Raw genomic sequence first — 15,735 nt, forward strand, 5'->3', positions numbered from 1 at the left:
GAGAGATTTTTCTAAGTGGAAAACTTTTCTTTCAAATTTCTGGAACTAATTAATCTTAAACATGCAGTGAATTTAAAGGTGTGGTTAAAACAGGAAAAATAAATACACCTACACCAAAATTTCATTTGGTAAAATATTGTTATGAAAAACAAGGTGTAAAAGATCATAGCAGCTCCTGTGGTTCTCTCAACTTTAGGGAACAGTAATGTCTTTTACATGTATGGAATGAATCTCCCCCCTTAAGCTAATTAACATACCATGTGCGGAGTTTGTCTCCGAGTGTTTCCATGCAGTTAGTTGCACTGCAGAGCCTCAAGTCAATTGTAAGCATTTTGCTTTGGCTTCTGAGAAGCAGGAGCCTCTTGAGCATCTATTTTTCCCTAGTATCTCTCAGACTTCAGACAAACAAGAACATTTTTCAGCTGTTGCAGGTTCAGGAGAAATCAAGTCAGCAAATAATATGAGGACAGTATTGCTCACAATAACATTTATGCTCCCAACACTTTAATCCTGGACCTTAATCCTAATCTAAAGGCCCAGTTAACAAATGAAAAGATGTGAACTGTGTTAAAAAGGGTTCTTCAGACCATTTAGAATTAAGATATGACAGGAACAGTATGTTTGTAATAATGGCAGACCATTTTGGTCTTGTTTCAAAGATTTTGTTTAACAAGGTTTTAGTTGCCAACTGCTGTGGTGAGGGAATGTTTGAATTCTGTTCCATTTTCAAAAAATAAGTGCTTTGGCTAGCAGTTCTCTCTCTTATTTTATTATAAGAGGCAACTGAAAACTGTTAACTATGTAAGCCTTCAGAAATGAACAGCTCCCTTTAAAGTTGATTGGTCTTTTGTAACATGAACCTAATCATTGATTGTCTGTGCAGATTCTCAGTCATCCAGGTCATAGTAAACTGAAAAAAACCTTAGAAAAAAAAAATCAACTGGACTTAGATTTCTAGATCGAAGACGTTTCACCTCTCATCCAAGAGGCTTCATCAGTTCTGACTGACTGGTGTTGAGCCGGAGATATTTATCCCCCTCGGTGGTGTTTCAGTCCTTTGAAGGCCAACAATGTCCCTTAACGACTGAGTATAATCATTGATTAAGCAGCACTACTCTTCGTATTACCTTTTTGGACACCCAGAACTATACATTAGGCAGTCATTTACAGTAGTGATGAACTACTGAAAACTAAATATTAGTAGTTTTCCTTATAGGACCCAATTACACAACACAGGAAATATAGAAAAGTTTAAGACTCATTTCTGGAATACAGAACAGGGAAAAGCCACTCAACACTGTGGTAATGAGAATGACCTACCACAGAATCACTGGACCATACATGGTCAATAGGCAAGTTATCTTCTGTCCTAAGGGGCACAGACAAGTGGTGAATATATACTAAGCACAAGGTTACTGGGACTTTTGGTGTACTCACATACTGTAAGTGAACCCTGGAGACCTGGCAGGCAACGCAGAGGGTGCGTACTTTTAGAGAGTAATGGACCATATAATCAGCAGCTCTGGAAGCAGACAAACTCACAACAATTCAGGTAAATAGGAGAAGTGAGTAACAGGTGACAGCTCAGGACTGGCAGAGAATCAAAAGCCAAAATCAGTTCTAGTCACATGTGTTAGAGGCAGGACACAAATGGTGACCAACACAGTCTGCACACAACAAGAGGCTCTCTAACAAATGGGAAATAAAACAGGGCAGATTAAATAGGCAGACAAACTAGGCACAGGTGAAACCAATAAGCCACTGATTGGGCTGAGAAAATCTGGGGCAGGTGACATAGTACAAGACAGGAAGTCTTCTAAAAAAAATAAAAGCCCCAACTAGGAAGTCAGAGACAGCTCATGACAGTAAAAACCATGTAAGCTACTGACAGAATACACCAGCCCTTCCATTAATGGATGCAAGTGTTGTTGAACCACTTAATGTCAGCCATGAACCAATAGCCCTCATTTAATAACACTTTCAGTGTTACTTTTAATTTTTGACAAATGATCTGAAGCTGAACATTGAAATCTTGCAACTAATACTGAATCCACCACACTATCAGGTTGGGGAGGTGCATAATATAAAATCAGAGGATGGATCATCATTGAAACAAAGCAGTATGAACACTGGACCTTGTGTTCCCAGGTCTTGTGTCTTGTCTTCCCGTAAATAAACATAAGAATGTCTCAAAAAACATGGAGACTAAGATGGTAGCATCCTGTTTACTAGCTCCCCTTCTTGTCCTCATTCCTCTAGTCAGCCATTAACTGTGTGGATGTTGAAACTATATGCCAAGACACGAGCTTGGAGGTAGCTGGTATGGGAGGACAGACTGGGCAATGCAAGTGCTACATAGTGTTGCTATCAGAGGAAGAAGCTCATTAGGGTCCTAATGGCTACCATATGGCAAGGGAGTTTTCCACACTATATAAGCATGCCCTCATCTCTCTAAATGCTTTAAGGCACCATTGTTTACCAGGTTAATGCTGAGCAGGTTGGAGTTAATGGTCTTTGTGATTGACCATGTGCTCCTGAGGCTCACTGTCAGAGTCAGTAGCAGTGGAGCACACTCACGTTACAGTTTATCCACTTTGAACCTGTGCTGCATACCCGTGTAATGTTAGCATTAGGTTTAGGAAAATAAGCTTGTGAAGGGGGGGGGGTTGCTATACTATATAACAATCTCCCTCACTTTACTGAAGGGTACTTATAATACCCTTTGAGTAAGGCAGATCTTTGTCTGTTTAAACACTGGATAAATATATGATGCTTGAACTCACGGTGCATCTGTTTAGCTACAGAACAAGGGAATGAACGAGATTGTATGAGCTTTTTGTAACATGCAGTTTTTTTGTTGCGGTCATAGAGCTGAGCTGGCTAACTCTGTGAGTCAGGTGGACAAACAAACCTTACCAGGTTCAGACAAACATGATGCTATGTAGAAGATGAATGAGTTGTCATTTTGAGGTTTTAACAGGCAGACAGTGTGCATCAGGAGAACAGGTTAATGGTAAATGTTTATGGTAATGGGGAATAGTATTGAAGCTGACTAACCTGAGTACATACAGTATGTCATCATGTTTCACAGGACCATGAGAAACTCAGAATTGACTTGGATGTCATATCATGATTATCTTTGTTACAGTCAATTTTCAACAGCAGTTTTGCAGAATAGATGACCTAAGCAGAAATCATACTTAATCCATGTATGTGGAATCAGCATCAGTTTTTTTTCCTTTTTTTTGCTTTGCGATGCCAAGTGTTTACATACCTGCAAAACATCAGGCATTTACTTCAAATTTACAGCCATGTTTGATACTTTCTGTGAAAGACATTTTCTTGATGATTCAAATATGAATGGCTTTCCCAGATGTAGAAGAACCAAACTAAGGCTTTCATGGAGACAGAGCAAAAAGTTAATACTCTCAGGGAAAGTGCAGAGTTCTAGTTTTTTTTAAGCATAGGATAAATAACTTACACTTTCCTTTTGAGCATGTTGTTTCATTTTACCATATCTGTTCATTCGTACTGTAGGCTGTGTGCTTGTATACACAAAATAAAAGTGAGAAAAATGAAACAAACAAACAAAAAAACAGAGCAACACCCAGTTCTCATCATTCAAGTCATTTGTACCATACTGTGAAAACAAAAGACTAATTAATAAAAAAGGAAAGATGAGAAAATATGTGCACTGAAATGAAGAAACTCTCCTGGTAAGACTGTCCCATCTGATTCAAAGAGTCTCTGAATATCATTATTTTAGAGCATATATTTTGTGTTGAAAGGACAAATGGGAAACGTGAGCTGCTGGAGTGATCTGGAAGAAGCGCATAAACATCTGTTCTGATATTTGCAGAATTACTGGTTCTTCACACAGATGGTGCAATGCTGCCTTGATCAAACTAGCGAACAGATAATAAAATGCTCAAAATATGAGTCTGCATCGTCACCTCTCTTAATTCACTCTATTGTTGTGTGCTTGACTGAGGACCTGAAGGCAACTTGCACACTTCCTAAATGTTGATTGATTGCATCCTTTTCTTGAGCTAGCTGTCTGTTTCATTCAAGACAATTTTGAAAACAATCCCACTTTTGTTTCCTCGTTTCCTGCTACCGAGCAGACTGTTGAAGCTCACTTGTCTTTCTGTGACGAGTTCTCTAAAGCTCCTCAAACGTCTTTAATGACCATTGACCTTTGGCCTGGTTCACAGCCACAGGTGTTTTTCCTAACAGCATTTGTTGGACCTTTCTTTCTTTTACTTAAATACTCTTTAACCCTTGGGTTGTGTTCATTACTGGTCAGTATTGGCCAACCCAATGTAACTGTTTATAAGTCATAATACAGGATGACTGCCTGATGATGAATTAGATCTTTTGTTAACCTCATTTCTAATCAGGACAAGTGTTGCTTCTCTTTGGAATTTGTAGTTTTGTAGTTCTCACTGAGCTGAACTCACTTTGAATAAAATGAATTATACCATAGAAAAATCTTGCACTGTTTAATGTGGACCACTTAGTATAATACATGTTGATGGTAACAGAAAAACAAGTAGACAAGAGTTGAGGAATAAAAAGAGTAGTTCAGGACAGTCCTGGGCTTCTTGTCTGCCCTGGTGCACACAGCATCATCACTGTGCAGGACATTCTGTGACAGGATAACACCAGTATGTTTGTGTCTGTGAAGACAATACCTAGATAAAAACTGAGCCCCATCCTTTGTGGTCTGGTGTAGAGCAGGACTAACAGTCCCAACCATGGTCACTTTTTCCATGCGTCTTGTCCAAGGCCATATGAAATAAGGAAAATTTTCATGTGATATTGTGCCCTGGTGACCTGTTGTTGCGTTATAAACAAGTTTATCATATTTAGAACTATGGTTTTGTCAGGAACAGCTAAAACCAGGATTTGATGTCATTAGTTCAGGATACCTTGTCAGCCCTGTATGTCATCCTAATAGCATTTTCATTTGACAGTCTGTCTCTCCTCTCAGATGAAGACCATTTTTTGACTAGAAGGTAACAGGCTCAGCAGAGCCATCACTTCATTGCTTCTCATCTGTTGTCTCGTGGTCTGGATCACATTCTATGTTGTCCTCTACTCTTCTCTTACTTCCTCTTCTAATGCATCTTCACTGTCAGTCTCATCCTGTAATATATATGAACAGTGAGGAGGATATAATAAAACATATGTCAATCAGATGAAATAAACAACATTTTTCAGATAGAATATCTGCAAACAAAATAAGATGTTTAAAGTAATCAGTGTGACTATATTTCTGTCAATGTGACCTCCTGCTGCCAAACCAAAAGTTATAAATCTATCTGAATTTATTGGTTTAAGTGATAGAAGTCAAAGTGTTTCAAATTTGCTGGTTGAATAAAAGCTAACAAATGATTAACACATGTTATTAATGTGCTTATGAGCTTCAAACAACAGCCACATGCTCTCTCTATATATTACGCAGATGATTACATCCAAATGACATTAAACCAGACTTCATGCCAGTTAGTGCTTCTTGAAACAGTTGCAAAGACACAGAAGCAAAACAGTAAATGTACACCACACAGCAGCATTGCAGTTGCAAAAATGCAGTTTGAATGATAAATAAACATTAACAATAGCTTTCTAACCCTGCATATTCAGCTTTCATATTAGAATAATGAAAGCATCAGTAGCTGATGATAAGGCCAAAAGAAACAAAGGAATTGCCATGGTGGGAAGGGGGAGAAGGGAGTGAACCAGATCATCAGATGGAGCATCTCGGCATTGAATTTACAGCCCAAACTGCTGTGGTTTTATACCTTTTTTGTAACTGGCTCAGCTGCAATAGTCCTTCTAATGTTAAAAGAACAACAAAAAAAAATATTTCCTGTCCGTTTTATTTGTAGAGATGTTGCAATATGAAAATATTTCCTACAAAGCAAAGCAAAAATAGCACTAACTGTTGAAATAAAATGAAAGTTGTAAGCTTAGATAACTGCCAGCTCAGCCGTGATAACAGACATAGACAAGTTGTTATTAGTTTGGTAAAAAGCATATCTTTTCTTTGTCCATGTTCTATAATATAAATGTGGGAATCAAGGATTAGAGAATGTAGGAAATACAAATCATTACTGAAACAGTAAATCAATTGCAGGTTTGATTATTTTCTTACAAACACTGGGGTCTGAGATCTACGTCTTCCACATCCACTGCACAATGAAGAGAGATGTGCCATGTAGCTGAGGCCTGCTGATTCAGTTACTGATCTTGACTTTCTTCATCTAATATTTTTAACATGAGTTGAACTGACACATAGTTAAAAGTTTGTCCATGTAGTGTGTTGGTCCTTGGAGAAGTTGGAATGGTAAGGTACTATACAGTAGAGGACAAGTAATGTCAGTAACACCTAATGAGATAAGCAGGAATTGGGACTTGGTGCCAATGTTGATCTGCAGGGAACATAAGAGCATTCAAGCAGCAGTCTGTTTTCTTCATTACCTGATGGGAAACCATCACCAGTCCTATTCACAAACCCATACTTTCCTTTTGATTTTGAGCTATGAATGAACCTTTTAAATGAATGTGTATGAATTAATGTATTTAACAGATGTGGCAATATTCAAGAGTAACATATAAGGCATTATTTTTAATAAGGCAGAACAAATAAAGTGTCAGAGGAAGACTGAGAAAGTAATGGAGACTGGGGAAATGTAGGGTTAGGGTCTTCTGAAATCTATAAAAGAATTACTTCCTGTTGAGGTAAGTGGTATGTGTCATGTGTCTTGTCAATGCATCAGTGAGATGAAGATTGATGATCCAGATTTGTAGGTATGAGGCTAAGAGGCCACGTGAGGGGGTAAGGACTGGTGAATAGCGTAGAAAAGGCTGCAGGTGTTTCGGGTGTAATGGGGCTATCAGAGCTAAAGGGAGGAGAGTATAGGAGAGTCACTGTGTTATTATATTTTTAATAAACAAGATTTTACTTACATACTAGAACAATTATACATGACAAGTTAGTTTCTGACATGTTATTATGATCTGGTGACATGGAACTTTAAAAGCATTTTTGACAAAAACATAAAGATGACTGTGTAGTGTGTAAGATGGATTAAAATAAAGGCCTGGTTCAGGCAGGTCTATGGAGAGTTATACAAATAATTACACACATGTGTTTGTGCATCCATGCATGGTACTTGCGGGTGGCCTGTGTAATGCATCCGAATGCACAGCTGAACCAAGGTAGAAATGGATATCTTAATGTCAAATGTGAATGTTGCTGTTCTGGTTCAACTTCAGACTGGTCTCCATGAATGAAATTCTCCAATGTTGTGTGGGTCACAGTTAACTGGATTGTTTCTGGATACTGACAGAAAGTAAGGGGGCTGTTTACAGGTACATGTGTAATGAGATATACTTGACCAAAAACCACTCAAGGCTATGGATGTCAGAGAGCCCCTGAGGTGTGATAAGTGGAAGCTTTAACATGGTGCCCCATCTGGAATTATTTACAATTACTTTTCCATTCTAGCAATCTAGTTTGTGTACAGCAGTGGTTACAAATTGTTTCAGTTCATAATGCAAAAACAATGGCACTATGCTTTGGGTTTTGATAGGAAAAGTTTGGGGATGATTCTGTCGTTGCGTCTCTCCTTGACATTGGCGATGATGATCACAGGCCTGTGGCTCTAAGCACCGTATTTGAAGATAAACGTTACTAAGACTAAAGAGATGGTAATTGATTATTTATATTGTTTAATTCCACATAGCCATTAAGCTATTCACATAATGATGCATACTATAGTTAAACCTTTTCTTGAAAGCTATCTTTCAAGAGTCATTGTACTAACATGTAAGCTAAGTTAGAATGATGTTCAGCTGATGAGATGCAGAGTGTGACAGATGACTCTCAGGAAAGGCTGAGCCAAGTTAAAGATAGCAAAATTCTGTAACCTGGATCATAAAACTGTATGTTTTTTTGTATCTATTTGAGATTTCAGTGGGGTGGAAGCTTGATGGAACAATTAAATTGTATTTAGGAAGGATGCTGTGTTCTGACAGTGTACACATAACGTCACTAACATATTACTCTTTGAGCAACATTTGAATTTCTGCGTTATAAACACCTTCTTAAATGCCTTAACAGGGAATGAATAGATGTTTTTTCTCTTTACTTGGCAGCCTTATGATTAATGTAAATGACCCTGAGCTCATATAGAGAACTCATTAGGGCTCTTAGGAGCTGCTTGATCAAAGTGGGGATGTGTAGGTGGGCAGAGCCCTGAGGTTAAGGGCCTATGTCGCCTCCCTATGAGTTAATGAAAAATGCAGGGCAGGGTTGTTTCTTTGTGTGCAACTAAGCGTATGTGCATTTGTCAGGGTTAAACAGATAGCTTCTTAGATCCTCCCTAGTGAAGGGGAATGCGCTGACTGCTGGACTACTGAGGAAGTAAAGGTTGTAAAGGCCAAGACAGAGTAATGCAGCCCAGGAGGCCAGGGCAGGGGAATGAGGACCTGAAGAGCTGCAGCATCACCCCACTGTTTATTTATCCTTTTCCTGGGGAAAGCAATGCACATTACAAAAATGTGCAGGCATATAGCATAACTTGCTAATTTTTTATTTAATTCTTTTCTTATTATATAAATATTAAGGTAAAGATGATTATGAAGAGTCACACTAGAAGAACCACTACTTCTAAACCTGTAATAATCTGAACAGTTCATCATATTCTGTAGAAATTCCTGAAACAAAATGCATCACTTCAGATGTCCCAGGTAACCCTGCCTGCCCTTAGAAACCAAGTGTGGGTGTGGCCTGAAAAACAGATATGGCGACCCATCCTTTGTTTCTGAGGTCCTGCAGAATTCTGGAGATTGGCCAAATTACACAACAATTTAACATCCAGATGAACAAAGTAACCACTGGCATTCAAAGTGCTACTTCCACTGTGTCTGGCAATAGATGTGAAAGTAATATTTCTCTTTAATAACTGCTGTAGAAATAAATCATTCTCCTGTGACCTTGTCTGTAAGTTTATTTTGATTGCTGTTCTGTCTTCTGGTTTATTTTACCTACTCTGCATTTGTACCTCTTCCTCTGCAGAGGGAAGATTTATCAGATTTATTTGAATAAATTCAGCACTACTTTTCAAAACTACTGGGCTTTGCATCTCATCAATTAAAACAGTCTTTACAGAGTACTGATATTGTATCTCACATGGTCAGCTAAAGACATTTTTGCTCTATATGGACTGCTGTGGCTTTGTGCCGTTATCAGGCCAAAACATTCATATACGTGGATACTCACATGCTTTTTGTATCAATATTTTATAGTATATGTTTTATGTGTCTATGTATGGAAATAGAGACATTATTAAGCATTATATCTGTGCCACAGGGGCTATTTTCCATAGCCTGCTGTTGGTTTATAACACTGGCCAAGTTGTTCATGGGTGGTTTTCCCTTACCTGGATAAGAAAACAAATCAAATACAGTGTAGACAAAACTGACAAGTCCCCAAAAGGACTAACAGGGGAATCTTGGCAATGCCTTGTCTGTTTGCTTAGCATGTTGAAATCTAAAACAGAAATAGTTTTCAGGGCTTTTTTTTGTTCTACCAGAGGGGCCCTGGAGCACATTTACTGTATGTTGGCTCTTCCTTATTGGCAACGCATCTACAGTATGTGCTTTAGATTAACCTTTGCATAAATACCTGGGGATTCAGGGAATTTGACATTATACTGCTACTTATGTGATTAAACAAAGCCTAAGTAAATGTTAATATAAAGCCAAGTTTGGCAATGATCAGCCACACTTTTGTGTTTGTTAGAGAAGAATGTGATATAAGGCAGACCTTGATTCATTCGCTTGTTACTTTAAACATGCTATTCATCACACAACTTTATCAGTAAAAGTGATTCTCCAAAAAATAGTAAATATCCTTTCCTTTCCACCTTAACCTCTAGAGTCCCTGCGTCCTCATATGAGGACCGCACAGCTTGGGTTTCCAAAGCTCAGGACTCTAGAGGTTAATCTTCTTCCTTGACATACGGTGTCCAAGTGCAATGCATCTCTCTTCTTCTTCCTTAACAGACGGTGTCCAAGTGCAATGCATCTCTCTGTCACCATCTCCTTTTTCTGAGCCAGACATTCATGCTATCATCAGTGAAAAGTTTGGCTATTTTCTGCCATGTGAACAAGAAGAGCAACGACAATAGCAGGAGTTTATACAGTCTGTGCAAGATTACACAAATATTTTTGCATGTTAGATGGAAAACTCTGTCCAGGTGCATTTTGGGGAATACTAATTTCCATCAGGAACATTTCTAGGAAGGTTGGTTGGGATATTGGTCAAGAAACCAGCATGGAACTATTTACCCTCAAAGAAGAGAAAGAACATGGGAAACATGGGAAGATCATGAAAACAGTTCTTATGCTCAGCAAATTGGCTCAACATAAGCCTTATTTTGAAATAGCTGATTGAATTTAGATTAGAGTTAAAGTACTGGAATATGTTTTATGATGTGAGGAGGCAGGATATTCTTGAGGCTTTGGGTTGTTTTTTGTTCACAAATAAAGATTTCTCAGTCTTAGTCTTATGAATGAAGTCTGTGAAATTCAACATGTGGTTAGATGCAAGTTTTACTTTCTCCTGCTTCTGTTGTTTTGTCTCAATGATTGCTCCTTAAAGACTGGTGACAGACTCACTAACAACAGTTTGGTTTTTAACCCTGGCAGTTCACCGACATCAAAGCATGTCTGACAGAGTGATCGACTCGCAAGGCAGCTGGGTCATGATCTGCACAGTGTTGAGTGAAGGTTTTGTTGCTTTTGTTTCTGTTGAAAAGAGAAAGAACTAAACAGAAAGAAAGATTAGCTGGAAGGGTACTAAAACCCTTATGTCCTCACAATTGATTTTGCTGCAGTGTTCTGTAGACGGTGCATGTTACGTTAGAAAAGCTGCCTTTTTAATCCTTTCTTTCAGATGTTAATGAATGTGAAGTGGATGAAGGTGGCTGTGAAGGTTACTGTTGCAACACCATTGGCAGCTACTACTGCAAGTGTCCCGAAGGCAGGAGACTGGGACCAGATGGCAAGGCATGTCATGGTAAGATAGACATCTGGATGTAGTGAGTGTACACAAGCACAGACAGACTGTGGCAGGCTCTCTGCACAGCTGGGGCTCCCTTCACTGTTTTATGAATAGAAGAGTTTTTTCCACTTTAGAATCTGAATGAATTTATGCTGAAGATGTCTGTTTTGTTTCTAAACGAAATGTGATGTGTGCACATTACAATATGCCCTAAAAGTACCTTGTGGAATTTGTGACTTTGTAGCACTGTGGAACAGTTTTTATACATGTGGGTCCCCTTTTTGGACAAAAATATAGAGACACTTCTGATCATGATGTAGTCCAGTACAACACCACTTTTTTGTTCAGCGAAGCTCCAGTTTATAACATAAAGAATGACTCAAGCGGAGCTAACTGTGCCTTGTTCATGACAAGCGTCCTTTTAAATTAAATATTTGGCAGAGTCAGAAGTAGACTGATGTTCTTAATACAGTAAGTTTGATCTTTAATGGCTTGTGGATGGCGTTGTTGTGTTGTTTCATGGCAATAATCTGTTCTATGAATGAATCATTTTCTTAGTGCACATTTGCACATATACTGTATGTATGTGTTTGTTAAGACATAAATGAGTGTGAGGAGCTCAATGGAGGATGCCAGCAAACATGTGTCAACACACCAAGCTCTTATTACTGTGAGTGCAGTGAAGGCTTCCGCATGCACGCTGATGGTCGGACCTGCATTTGTAAGTACTACACAGAAATATTTATTGAACTTACACTTGGATTATCCTCTACACATTTATAACGTAGCTTTTTTGCAAACAATCCCTCAGTGATGTAGAGGAATAGCACAGATAGATTGCAATGTAACACAATATTAGAATCATCAGATTGTCATTTCTGAGAAATATGAGATGGAAAAAATGCTTTTTCCTATTTTAGCACCATAAAACCTGAAGCAGTGAAAGATTTTGTTACATGTTGAAAATCAGTAGCCCTCTGTTGCTTTTGAACTTGTTTTTCATTCTCAGTACTCCAAGGTTTGACTGCTGCTTTGTGGTAAGCGGTCTGTTGAAGTCATCACAGTTAAAAGCCAGTCATTCTCATCTTGTCTGTGTGCAGCACCCAGAATATACACAACTTATATGCATATTTGGCACATCATTACATCCCAGGAGTAATGGAATGGAAAGATCATTAAAAAGTAACTACTAGCCATTTATCGTTACTCAAATATCATCTTCCAGTTTCCAGCCTCTGCCAGTGCTCTCCGTGTAGTTACAAGGTTGCAGAGTTTGAAGTGTGGAATCCGCTTTACGTTGCCAGGAAATTATAGTTATTAAATGATGTGTAACTTGTCAGAAATTTAAATCCATTTATTCTGTAAATGAATTCACCTACCTGAGCTGATGGGCTGTATATTTATTTACAATTTGTTTGTTTTTGTGTCTGTTTCGCTTTTAAGCTCTAAATTCATGCTCGGTGTTGAACGGTGGCTGTGAGCACAAGTGTGTGGACATGGGGAACGATCACTACAAATGTGAGTGTCGGAAGAACTACCAGCTAAAAAGAGATGGGAGACACTGTCAGTGTAAGTCATTTTACCAACAGATGTTCAATACGCATGAACATAACGTGTCATAAGCTTCTAAATGTACAAAATAGAACAAAATGCTGCAAAATGAGGATTGCTGTGGAAAGGCGTTCGAGAAACAGCTTTAGAAAGAGGCACTGTAGAGTAAACAGCAGGGATTTCTCTCTCTTCCTGAGTTTTACAGTTTGTTTTCATAACCAGACTCACCCAGTCTGTGAAAACCATTTTTGTGCTGTTTCTGCATAAGAAGTTTCATGTGGATGGTTGAAATGTAGATGTTACCCCTGGAGCTGAGAATTAAAACTATCTTTGTTAGCTAATCAGTAGGGTCACAGAGTCGCCTGCTGAGCTGACCTGGCTAAAATGTGTCTGTATGTGTGTTTGTATCAGTGAGGGACCCCTGTGAGGAGAGGAATGGAGGCTGCGCCCAGCTGTGTCTTTCAGAAGACAGCCGGGTTCACTGCAGCTGCCGACCTGGTTATACACTGGCTGGAGATGCCAAGAACTGTGAAGGTGAGGAATCACACACACAAAACACTAATAGCTGATACTGTATATCACATAGGCTGAAAAAAATGTTTCCTGGAAGCTGATACACTTTAAGAGAATGACACTTATCATTTTTCCATAAGTTACAGCCACACTAAAACTTCCTTCTGAAAGCAAATCGGCTCAGCCACAGATCTGTACTGATTTGAGAGGCTGATGTTGGAAACTGTTCTTACAGTCCATTGACTAACATTTCTTCTGGCAGGAATGGGAAGCCAGAGTAATCAGAGCCCTGACAAAGCTATCCTGCCTAAGGAAGAAGTTGCTACATTGTTTAGAAATCCTTCACACATCCAGATTTTTTAAGACAACTTAGGGACACAGATTTGTAATGCTTGCTTATCAGTGTGACAATATGTGTGGTTCATGAACCTTAAGTGTCAAAAACCCAGCTCCAAACAAAGGCATTGTTAGCTAAGTTTCTCTTTATCTCAGCCCCTTATAACCCCTTCTGGCTGAACTGTAAGAACCCGAGACCCTTAACATTTGTAATGCAGATAAGGGCTTGAAGTTAGTATGAACTATTTGTGACATTTATAACTTTTGTTAGGGTTCTGGGTGAAGGGTGAAGAGGTTCAGTGGTTGCAAATAGGAGTACATCTTCAACTGGGCATGTAAACTGGCTGATACAGGTGAGTACAGCATAATGGCTGGTCCTGAGGCAGACAAACAGGAACACAGTTGATCAAGGGGCAACAGGTAAAGGTTCTCTCTGAGGTAGTAGCCAGAGTCAGCAGAAAACAGTTTGTTATCATACAATCAGATTTGAGCAACAGATCAGGGCAGGTAACTGGCCAGATCCAGAGGAAAGTGATGGGTCCTTGCACAGATGGGGCAAGTACAGTTTTGCACTTTCATAAAACAGATAAATCTTTGGTATGAATTGTTTCCCATCATTATTTTTGTGCCAAATTTTAGTCTTTTTTGTGTTGTTTTGGTGTCTATGTAGTGTATACATGTATATCCAATATCAGTGTGTAAAACCTGCTGTTTGTCTTATAGATATTGATGAGTGCAGTTCAGGCCATGCCAAGTGTTCCCATGGATGTGTCAACATGTTGGGCTCCTTCAGCTGTGTGTGTCACCCAGGCTTTGAACTTGGCGCGGATGGCAAACGGTGCTATCGTAAGTAAAGACAGCAGAAACAAATTTCTTTGTCCAAATGAGCAAATCATTGCTCAGCCTCAGCATTTTTATCCAAATGGTTATTTATCTTGAAAGTAAAGAACAGAAACATGTATGCATTGCAGTGCTGTATCATGATGTGATCATAAAAATGAAACTGAAATAGGAAGAAACACATAATTCATCTTGTCAAGTTATCTGCCAAAAAAAGACACAGCAGTTTGACATTGTGTAAGCATCTCTCTGCTCTGAATGCCTGCAATGCATGATTTATTCCATTAAAACATAAAACATGTGTCATGACAATAAAAACACGCTTGACATTATATCAAAAATGTCCATTCTAATTTCATGGCAGTCATCTCAGGCATAGTACATCAAAGAAGCACACTTCAAAAAGCACAAAGAAGTGTACTTAACCTTTCCAATTCTATGGTAATGTACACTATATAATGTCCATATGTTAACAAACATACGCAAACACTGTCCATATGTTTCCATTCTGGTTACGCACTGCAGCTTTGGTTTTGGTCTTCTCTATTCCAGGCATTGAGATGGAGATTGTGAACAGTTGTGAGAAGAACAACGGAGGCTGCTCTCATCGCTGTGAGCACACCACCAGTGGCGCCCTCTGCTCCTGCAGCCATGGCTACCAGCTTGACCAAGACAGGAGGACCTGCGTAGGTAAGAACATCTCTCTGTGGAGTCTAGTTCTCTGTCTTTGTTTCTTTATTTCTTCTCTTTCACTCTCCTTTCATTTTCACTCACTTTCTAACTCTTGTGTGTTTCTGTCCACCACTGCCTGCTTTCCTCAGACAGTGATGAGTGCAGCGATGAGGAGTCCTGCTGCAGTCACTTCTGTAGAAACAACCCGGGTGGCTATGAGTGCAGTTGCAGACCCGGCTACAGACTAAACCCAGACGGCTGTGGCTGTGATGGTAAGAGTGCTGGTCTGGTGCTTTTTAGTCTTTTAAATGTTGTGGCACAGCTGAGCAGGAAGCAAGTGCACATTTACCGATTGCTGAACTGGTTTCAGAGCTGGACACAAAGACATTTTGCTTACTAAATGTTAAACTTTGCATAATCTAGAACAACTGCCAGGCCAGTAGCAAAGCAGAAATCAAAACCTGTATCTGATTTGAAACTAAATTACATTACAAGGCCCACCTGAGCTTGATCTGTATGACCTGTCTGCTATTTAACTTACCCATCGCCAATCTGTTACATGCAAACTGCATGCAAAGAAATGGGCTTCACCTGAGTTATTACTCTTTCAGTGCGTTAGGTTTGTGTTGTTTGTGTGTTTTTCTGTTAGACATCGATGAGTGCCTGGCAGAGACTTCAGGCTGTGAACATTACTGTGTCAATGCCCTGGGAACGTACGAGTGCTTTTGTCGACTGGGCTTCCGCTTGGA

At 39.2% G+C, this 15,735-nt stretch overlaps 1 protein-coding gene across 1 annotated transcript in view; it reads left to right on the forward strand.

Moving 5' to 3' along the window:
• egfem1 (EGF-like and EMI domain containing 1) overlaps positions 1-15,735 on the forward strand; it is a 48,950-nt gene that overhangs the window by 7,509 nt on the left and 25,706 nt on the right. Inside the window, exons 5-12 of the mRNA XM_020600284.1 lie at positions 10,967-11,089; positions 11,673-11,795; positions 12,518-12,643; positions 13,037-13,159; positions 14,198-14,320; positions 14,867-15,004; positions 15,136-15,258; positions 15,636-15,713. Of these exons, the coding sequence (XP_020455940.1) occupies positions 10,967-11,089; positions 11,673-11,795; positions 12,518-12,643; positions 13,037-13,159; positions 14,198-14,320; positions 14,867-15,004; positions 15,136-15,258; positions 15,636-15,713 (957 nt within the window). The remainder of the gene's footprint in view (positions 1-10,966; positions 11,090-11,672; positions 11,796-12,517; positions 12,644-13,036; positions 13,160-14,197; positions 14,321-14,866; positions 15,005-15,135; positions 15,259-15,635; positions 15,714-15,735) is intronic.

The sequence above is a fragment of the Monopterus albus genome, unplaced genomic scaffold, assembly GCF_001952655.1.
Source record: "Monopterus albus unplaced genomic scaffold, M_albus_1.0 scaffold46.1, whole genome shotgun sequence".
In the NCBI taxonomy this organism is placed as follows: Eukaryota; Metazoa; Chordata; class Actinopteri; order Synbranchiformes; family Synbranchidae; genus Monopterus; species Monopterus albus.